The 10010-nt window shown below is 37.8% G+C and overlaps 1 protein-coding gene across 2 annotated transcripts; it reads left to right on the top strand.

The window, feature by feature from the left end:
* The first annotated feature begins 2509 nt into the window (after positions 1–2509).
* LOC119568108 (2-oxoglutarate-Fe(II) type oxidoreductase ppzD-like) lies at positions 2510–8848 on the top strand. Of its 2 annotated transcripts, none has more exons than XM_037916505.1 (7): positions 2510–2701; positions 3924–4045; positions 5318–5433; positions 6529–6707; positions 7353–7540; positions 7752–7862; positions 8134–8848. In XM_037916505.1, exons 1-7 carry the CDS (start codon positions 2656–2658, stop codon positions 8314–8316), a joined length of 945 nt encoding a protein of 314 aa, XP_037772433.1. In that variant the 5' UTR covers positions 2510–2655; the 3' UTR covers positions 8317–8848. The 2 variants fall into 2 exon arrangements, with proteins under 2 accessions (XP_037772433.1, XP_037772434.1); XM_037916506.1 differs by having other exon boundaries at positions 2511–2701; positions 6529–6701; positions 8134–8847.
* Positions 8849–10010: the final 1162 nt, after the last annotated feature.

Below are 10010 nucleotides of genomic sequence, written 5' to 3' on the forward strand. Positions count from 1 at the left end.
TTAAAATCACCCCACCCTATCTCACCATTCACATACCATCATCATCTCATCCCATCATCATCATCATCATCACCATTATCATATCACATCATCATCCCATTTTCATCATCACCACATCATCCCATTAATCACCCATCATCATCACCATATCATCATCACCCCATAATATAATATATACATATATACATCATAAAATTTTTGTGATTATAAAATGTTAGATGAAGTTTTTTGGTTTGGTTTCCCGTTAGGTTGTGCTATAAAATTTTACTATATTACTGCTAGTGGTGAATTTTTTTGATGCGGACAGTGAAATGAAAGCTGAAATAAAAAAACGCAAAAAATATAATGATAATAAAAACCAAATAAACAATAACAGCACAAAACAAAAAGAAAAAGAATAATAAAAATAAGAAAAAGACTGTAATCCGTTAGGGGGTTTATAAAGTAGCATGTCATCATTAACGCCCCCCCCCTCTCCCATGTCCCTTGCTCATTGCTATCGTGGGGGGTTGTCTTCTCTTCCCCCTTTCCTTTCCCTTTTCCCTTTTCCATCCCCTTTTTCTGTCATTACTTTACCTTTTAATCATTTTACCCTTTTTTTAAAACAAACTTTTCCCTTGTGCTAATGACCCCGATCTCTGGGCCTTTTTTTGTTTTAACCCTTAATCATCCCCGTCAACCCCTTCGCTCCTCCTCCTCCTCTTTCCCTTTCTCCTCCTCCTCCTCTTCTTTTCCTCCTCTCCTCCTCCTCCTCTCCTCCTCCTCCTCTTCCTCCTCCTCCTCCTCCTCCTCCTCCTCCTCCTCCTCCTCTTCTTCTTCCTCCTCCTCCTTCTCCTCCTCCTCCTCCTCCTTCATTTCTGATCTCTGGCACATTTGTTTGTTTTAACCATTAATCATTCTCCATTCTTTCTTTCTTGTCTTTAGGTTTCTTCGCTTGTGTCCTCTGTCCACTTATCCTTTTATCTTTAACTCTTTTTTACCCTTTTTTGATACAATACTTTATCAGAAAAATGCTATATGGCCTTTAACGTTTAGTACATTTGTTTTAACCATTCTGGGAATCCACAGACACCGCTTTATGAACCGAAAAGTTTCCTCACCCGGAGAACTTTCGCTATAATTAGACGTTGACGCGGCGGAAATGTTTCTCTAAATTAAAATCAACTTATAACACCGACTTTTAATATGTATAATGCAAATTAGGCCTACAGGTAACATTTATGTGTCCAAGATCTAATTATGTAGACCTTGTATGTGGAAATCCATGATCGCCAACTTCCTTGTGGGACAGGGCACTGAAGAAAAAAAAAATGTGCATTACGCTGTAACTCGCGCATTTTGTCCCTGACCGTCTACCTGTGTTTTGCAAGCTTGGCGAAAATCTTGAAGGAGCTCTCTATGTCATGCGAATTTCTTGAAGTTCGTGAGAAGTTTTCAGATCTTGTAAGGTGGGAATGGTTGGATATTTCGGTGCATTTAGGTTACGAATAATTATGTTACATTTTGCGTGGATGGATACCAAAATGGGGTTTCTTATACGCTAATAGGTCGTATGAGTGTTGATGTCTTTTTTTTTTTTAGTCCAGTTTAAGACTTCCAGTAATGTACCAAATGCTTTCGTTTTTCGATAGCATTAAAAAAACTAATCATGCATTAAAAAAAAAAAAAAAAAAAAAAAAAAAAAAAAAAAAAAAAAAAATATATATATATATATATATATATATATATATATATATATATATATATATATACACATATATATATATCAACGAATAATAATAATAAAAAAATCAAGAAATTAAATAAAAGGTTATGTTCGCATTGTCACGGGAGGGGGGGAGGATATTCTTCATATAACCCTTAATTTTATTTCGCTATAGATCTTTTTCTTTACGGTTCATCTTTTTTATACACGATTATTGTTGGAACAAACTCTTCGTACTAACCTTCAGCGAAGAATTCTTTCGTTAGTCCCATTTTCCGTGTGGCTCAGTAGCGTTCTCGTCTAGCAAACTCGCTGACCCGCGTTCAAATCCCGCGCCGCCAGTGGAAGGTAACCCCGGGCGTTCCTTGCACACGGAGTAATTCAGAAGCAAAATAACCATATTAAAAAATGGAATGAAACTAAAGTGGATAAAAAAAAATCCATAGCATTTTAGAAATCATAGAGAAAAGGTATCCAGATGCCCTTCTACAAGCGGAATCAGTGACCAATGGAGGCACGTGACGAATTTATAAACCATGTACGGAAAGGACTATAGAACATGGAGTGAATTTGGTGGATCCGCAAAACATATATGAAATTGGAAGGCCATTCGCTGAAGTTTCATAGACCAGGGAATTGGGTTATCACTCGGCAAACTTAAAAAAAAAAACATTAATACTTTAACGCTATTTTCCCCATATTTCCCCATTTCCAGAAGCCGAGGCTGCCTGGCGTCGTTCCCTTCCACTGACGTCACAACTTACTCTGACGTCATTCTCCTCAAAGAAACTTAAAAAAAAGAAAACATTACTACTTTAACGCTATTTTCCCCATATTTACAGAAGCCGAGGCTGCCTGGCGTCATTCTTTTCCACTGACGTCACACTTCACACAAACGTCACTCCTTGCTCTGACGTCATAGCTTTACACTGTCGTCACTCCTTACAACAATGGCATGGCAAGGGATCGTCCCCATCGTGGATTTGGGACAATTAAGTAAGTAAAAAAAAAAAGAATTTATGATAAAACAATTTATTTCGGTTTATTTTGATCTTTTCTGTCTATGATTTCTATGAGATGAGTGTTTTACCACAGAAGGATTTTTTTTAATATAACCTCAGTATTGCTTTTTGTTCAGAGCATGAGATACGAACTTAAAATCGAATGAATATCCCAACAAACCCAGTTTCCAGTACAGGCCACATTATTTACGATTTTTTTAAAAACTTCACGCTTGGTTGTTTCCTGCATCAGAAACTATCACAAAAAATCTTCTAGGCCATTGATAACCCGCCTTTAAAATCTCATCACATTCTGCCAGTTATTTGACTTTTTTAACGTAATCCTGCCGATAAACCAAGGCTACGGGAATTTCTAGAGAATAGTAACCTCCATATGAGCGAAATTCTCTCAAACTCCATTTTTATCTTTTTATCTTTTATATCATCTAATGCGAACTAAACATGAATAAATAGATAACAAATAGATAAGGAAATGAATAAAGGCCTAGATAGTAAACAAACAAACAAGAGACTGTCGCCGAAAGAATATTTAACCAACGCCGCCATTACCGCAAACCATGCGAATGCGATGGCGGAGCCTAGACTTTGCATTAAGAAGTCTCTAACTTATTTACCATCCATGACATCTGGACTTCGGTTCAGTTTTGCAAATCTATTAATTGTATTATTACAGGTCTGTATAGATTCTCACATCATGATAAACAGGTAATCACCGAATAATTCAACTCCAATTAACGCCGGAGTCATGGCTCTCGCGTCGCATTCGTAAAATTTGCGGTAATGATGGTAACCCTGATCCTTAGTGAATGGTTGGTGTTGGATAAAAAGATAAATAAATAAATAAAAAGAAAAGAAAAAAAGTAATAGCAGCAACATCATTGATAATGAGTTTTGATAATGATTATTGTATAATGATTATTGGATTAAAAAAGACGAATAGTATAGTAATAGCAGCAATAGTACTGATAGTGATGGCGATTTTTTATAAAGATTATTGTAAAATGAATATTGGATAAGTAAAGCAACCTAGTAATAACATTACCAGCATTGGCAGTGATGGTGATATTTGATAATGATGATTATAATGGCTCCCCGTTTTTATTATGATTATTATGATTATAACGGCTTATAATGGCTCCCCGTTCTTATTATGATTATTATAATTAAAACGGCTTATAATGGCTCCCCGTTCGCAGGCTTGGCACACGCAGGTGACCCAAGCCGAGAGGAGTGGCTTCGCGTAGGAAAGTCTGTTGCCGAAGCTTTTCAGAACATAGGCTTTGTTTACCTCAAGAACCACGGCGTCTCCGAAACGCAGGTGAGGTTTAGTTTGGCATTGGGTTGAGGTTGGAGTGTTAAGGAGGGAAAGGTTGTGTTGTCAATAGAGGAGGCTGGGTTGTTAGTACGTGAGGTTTGATAGTAAGTAAATGTGGTTTCGTTATTGAGGTTTTCAGTGAGTTAGAGATATGAGAAGGTGAGGTTTAGTTTTCAGTTGGTAAGGTTTGATTACCGGGGTTGAAATTTCAGTAGGTAAGGTTTAGTTGGCAGTCTATGAGGATTAGCTGGTATAAGGTGACGTTTAGTTAATGATAAATGAGGTCCATTTCCCAGGTGAGATTCGGTCGTTTGTAAGTGAAATTAATTGCCAGAATTGAGGTCGTTTGTCTGTCTGTTTGTGTGTTTGTTTAGTTGTTAGAATGGGACGTCTAGTTGATAATGAGTGAGGTTTAGCTGTCACTTTGAAAGGGGTTAATAATCTTTTGATATCAGTAGGTTTATTTCTCAGTGTATGGGGTTTAGTTGACATTGGGTAAGCTATAATTACTTGTTGGTAAGGTTTAATTCAATAGGTGAGGTGTTCTCATACGCAAGCTAAACACTAACCATACTTTTAGAAGGAAAATTCTCTCGCAGAACATGGTATTAAAGAGGCGAAGAAAAGACATTAAAGAGACCCCCCCCCCCCAAGAAAAACAATATCAAAGAGGCAAAGAAAAATTATTAAAGAGGCCAAGAAAAAAAATGAAGACAAAAAAGATCAATAAATTAGTTACTCCCTTTTTCTTTTTGCCCCCCCCCTCTTCAGTCCCTTGCTCGTTGTTGTCCAGGGGGGGGGGGGGCTCAGGAGACAGGGACTGAGGCCCAGAGTCGATCAGCCCTGCCTTGGACCTCAGCCCTCGCCTCGACTCGTGTTGCAAGGGTCTTTTCTTCTCCCCTTTTCCTCTTCCTTCTCTTCTTCCTCCTCCTTTTCTGTCCACTTATCTCGATCGTTAACTCATTTTTGCCCTTTTTGATACAATACTTTATCATAGTGCAATGTGAGCTCTGATGTCTAGCACGTTCGTTTGTTTTAATCATTAATCATTCTCCATTTTCTCTCTCTCTCTCTCTCTCTCTCTCTCTCTCTCTCTCTCTCTCTCTCTCTCTCTCTCTCTCTCTCTCTCTCTCTCTCTCTTTCTCTCTTTCTCTCTCCCTCTCTCCCTCCCTCCCTCCCTCTCTCTCTCTCTCTCTCTCTCTCTCTCTCTCTCTCTCTCTCTCTCTCTCTCTCTCTCTCTTTATCTATCTATCTATCTCTTTTTTTTGTCTTCAGGTCTCTTCGCTCGTGTCGTCCGGAAGTCGGTTCTTCGCTCTCGACCCGAAGACGAAGAACAAGTATCCGAGGAATCCGGAAAAGCAGCAAGGATACGTGGAAGTGGATAGAGAAAAGTATGAGAGGGAGAGGGAGAGGGAATGGGAAGGAGGGAGAGAGGGAGGGGGGAAGGAGAAAGAGACGGGGGAGACAGAGAGAGAAAGAGGAAGAGAGAATGAGAGTGAGTGAGATGAGGCGGGGGGAAAGACGGAGGGAGACAGAGGGAGAGGGAGGATGAGAGAGAGGGAGGATGAAAGGGAGAGAGAGAGGGAGAGGGAGGCAAGTGGATGGATCATAGACAAACAGAAAAGAACGTATGGCTACGAAAGAATTAATTGTCAGCCTTAAACTGAAGTCTAATATCAAATTTCTGAAATAAAGCAAAGCCAGAAATGAAATCAACTAAAGCCAGGGTCTATCGTAAAATCTTTAACTTCAACCAAAGTCTAAAGCTAATTTTTTAAACATAAACAAGAATCTATAACTAACCAAAGTCTAAATAATAATAATAATATGACATTTTAAACTAAAACCGATTTTAAATTGAAATCATTAACTGAAACTAAGGTTAAAGTTTAAAATGATTTTTTTTTTACTCCACAACCAGGATTTGAAGTGAAATTTCTAATCGATCCAAAAATTAAAGGTTCAGCAGTGAAATAGCAAACAAAACAGAATCTGAAGTGAAATCTTGAGCCGAGACCAGAGCCAAAAGCGAAAATTTCTAACAGACGGAAGTCTAAGGTGAAATCTTGAACCGAGAACCAGAGCCAAAAGCGAAAATTTCTAACAGACGGAAGTCTAAGGTGAAATCTTGAACCGAGACCAGAGCCAAAAGCGAAAATTTCTAACAGACGGAAGTCTAAGGTGAAATCTTGAACCAAAAGGTCTTTAGGTGATTTTTTTTACCTTGCAACCAGGATCAGAAGTGAAATCTCAAAGCTAAACCAACATCTGAAGTGAAATATCAACTGCAAGGGGGTCTAATTTGAAATCTCTAAGTAAAAGTGTTATGTGAAAATTCCAACAGAAACCAAAATCGAGAATTTAATAAAAAAAAAAAAAAAAAAAAAAAAAAAACTGAAAGCAACCTCTTTACCTCCAACCAGATTCAAAAGTGAAATTTCGAAATGTTCCAAAATCCATGACCTTCACGCGACCTCCCTCAACAGATTTGACCCGGCGAACTTCAAGCACGAGCTTCGGGAGGCTTACGACATCAAACGCAGCGACGGCGTGTTCCCGGATGAAGAGGTTCCCTCCCTCCGCCGAGATGCCGATGCGCTCATTAACACCTGCAAGGCTCTGTCGCTGCGGATCCTGAAGGCCATGGCGCTCGGAATAGGTTGGGGTTAGCGCTGTGTTCTGTCTTCTTGTTCCTTTGGTTGGTCGATTTGGTTTTTTCTTCTCAGTTTGAGCTCATATGCCTTTCTCTCTCTCTCTCTCTCTCTCTCTCTCTCTCTCTCTCTCTCTCTCTCTCTCTCTCTCTCTCTCTCTCTCTCTCTCTCTCTCTCTCTCTCTCTCTCTCTCTCTCTCTCTCTCTCTCTCTCTCTCTCTCTCTCTATGTCTCTCTGTCTCTCTATCTCTCTATCTCTCTGTCTCTCTCTCTCTCTCTCTTTCTATCTTTCCATGTCTCTCTCTCTATCTATATCTCTATATCTCTCTATATCTATATATCTACTATCTATCTATCCATCTTTCGTTTTCTTTCGCTTTCTCCACCCCACTCTCTCTCTCTCTCGTTTTCTTTCTTTCTCTTTGATGCAACATCTCTGCAGGTAAATATGTAATTGCATCTTTAATCTTATTCAGATTATTTAATTTCCTTTTGAAATATAAATCCAACATGTACAACGTTGATTATATATCAATCAATCTATCTATCTATCTATCTATCTATCTATCTATCTATCTATCTACAACACACACACACACACACACACACACACACACACACACACACACACTAAATCCATCATTTACAACGTCTGTGCAGGTCTGGACGAGTCATTCTTCGTGGACACGCATCGGGAGATCTGCTTGGACAACAACGCCTCGTGCATGCGTCTGCTTCACTACCCACCCGTGCCCGAGTCCGTCCCCGCCGAGGCTATCCGCTGCGGGGCCCACACGGACTACGGGACTATAACACTTCTTTTCCAGGATGAGATTGGCGGCCTGCAGGTAAATTTACGATTAGAAAATGGTGAGGTCGGAAGAGGGTATTTATATTCGGTGTCGATGATAGAAAGAGAGGGTCGCTTCTGTTTCGAAGTTGTCTAGCGACATTGTTAATTAGTTCATTTTCAGAATATATTATATAAATGATGTATATAACTGAGAAGTCGTTTTATATGGGATGTAGTAATGCAAAAAAAAATTACAAAACGTCTAGGTTCGTGATCGACAGCGCCAGTGGGTCAACGCCGACCCTGTCCCCGGCGCAATACTCGTCAATGTCGGGGATATCCTTCAGTTCTGGACTGCAGACAAGTTCATCGCCACTGTAAGCAAATTGAAATAAACGAATGAACACACACACACGCGCACACAAACACACTCAACACACACACACACACACACACACACAACACACACACACACACACACACACACACACACACACACACACACACACACACACACACACACACACACACATACCAAAAAAAAGTTCAAATCATATTTAGATCAAAATGAACACGTGTCACAAAGAGAGAGAGGAAAAAGATATTAACTCGTTCTCCTTTCCGTCCATTTCTCTGGCAACGCCAAAGGAACACAGGGTGCTGATCCCCAAAGAGGAAAAGCGCATGAAGGTATCTCGGCGTTCAGTGGTGTTCTTCGTTCACCCAGACGACCCTGTTCTCATCAGTCCCTTGGACTCTTCCTCCACGTATCCTACAGTCACAGCACGGGAACATGTCCTAAGAAGGTTTAGGGAGACTTATACATATTAAGAAAGTCTGTTTACTTTTAGGCTGCGTGTCTGTGTATATATCGGTCTCTGTGGTCTGTGTTCTTACCTAGGTTCTTTATCCTTGCCTTTACCTTACCTTACCTTGCTTGACTTTACCTTTTTATTGTTTATTTATGAATTAATGAGTGTTTTCTTCTTTTGAATTTTGACGCGACTGTACGTTATTTACATATTTAAGATGTTTTATTTATTTGTCATATTTTTTTGGAATGCAGTGACTGATCACCAGCTGGATTTAGTATTTTCTTGGTGATTTTTTACTTTTTTTTCTTATGAGAATATTCATTTTGACATTTGAAGCCTCGGCTTATGTTGTGATATGGTGTGATGATGGGAGTTCCAGCAACATAGAATGTACCTTGAAATACTGAATTTTTGTTAGTTGATTTTATCGGTCGTATTTTCTCTCTCTTGTGAGAACTGTTATTTTTGTATGAGTTCATGTAGTGTTCTCTCTCTCTCTCTCTCTCTCTCTCTCTCTCTCTCTCTCTCTCTTCTCTCTCTCTCTCTCTCTCTCTCTCTCTCTCTCTCTCTCTCTCCCTCTCTCTCTCTCCGTCCTTTCCCACCTCCCTCCCTCCCTCTCCCTCTCCTTCCCTACTGTCTCCCTCTCCCTCTCCATCCCTCCCTCCCTCTCCCTCTCCTTCCCTGCTCTCTCTCTCTCTCTCTCTCTCTCTCTTCTCTCTTCTCTCTCTCTCTCTCTCTCCTCTCTCACTCCTCTCTCTCTCTCTCACTCCTCTCTCTCCCTCTCCTTCTATCTCTCCCTCTCCCTCTCTCTCTCTCTCTCCCTCTCTCCTTCTCTCTCTCTCTCTCTCTCTCTCTCCTTTCCCTCCCTCCCTCCCTCTCCCTCCTTCTCCCTCCCTCTCTCTTTCTCCCTCCCTTCCTTCTTTTCTGGTCTCACACCCCATTTTGTTATTCATAATAGGAAAACATGAAGCACATACTTGTCATAGTGATGCGCCGGGATAGTTAATACTTTTGATCAGCTGATATGGTTTAAGCTCCATCTGTCAGCATGTAATATGTTACCTATATATACACTGTTATCTGTTACCTACATATATATATAGGTAACAGATATATATATATGATATATTATATATATATATATATATATATGATATATAGATATATCTATGTATATATTTATATATATATATGATTTTGTGTATATATATATATATATATATATTTTTTATGTATAATATTGATATAGTATATATATATTATATATGTATATATATTATATATGTAATATATGATATATATATATATATATATATATATATATATATGTATATATTGTATATATATATATATATATTTTAATTATATATATATTATATTATATATATATATATATATGTATATATATTATATATATATATATTAATATATTAATATATTATATATTATATATATATAATATATAATATATATATATAATTATATATATAATATATATATACTATATATATTATATATATATATATATACATGTATATATATATTATATATCTATATATTATATATATATATATCTATATATATAATATATATATATATATATATATATATATATATATATATATATGTATATATATGTATATTAATATATATATATATATATATATATATATATATATATATATATATATATATATACACACTGTTATA

This window comes from Penaeus monodon, chromosome 43 (assembly GCF_015228065.2).
Source record: "Penaeus monodon isolate SGIC_2016 chromosome 43, NSTDA_Pmon_1, whole genome shotgun sequence".
NCBI classification, from domain to species: Eukaryota; Metazoa; Arthropoda; class Malacostraca; order Decapoda; family Penaeidae; genus Penaeus; species Penaeus monodon.

Coding starts and splice junctions, on each gene's coding strand:
- LOC119568108 (XM_037916505.1), top strand. CDS start 2,656: ATGGCATGGCAAGGGATCGTCCCCATCGTGGATTTGGGACAATTAA. Junction 2,702..3,923: donor CGTGGATTTGGGACAATTAA/GTAAGTAAAAAA, acceptor CCCCGTTCGCAG/GCTTGGCACACGCAGGTGAC. Junction 4,046..5,317: donor ACGGCGTCTCCGAAACGCAG/GTGAGGTTTAGT, acceptor TTTTGTCTTCAG/GTCTCTTCGCTCGTGTCGTC.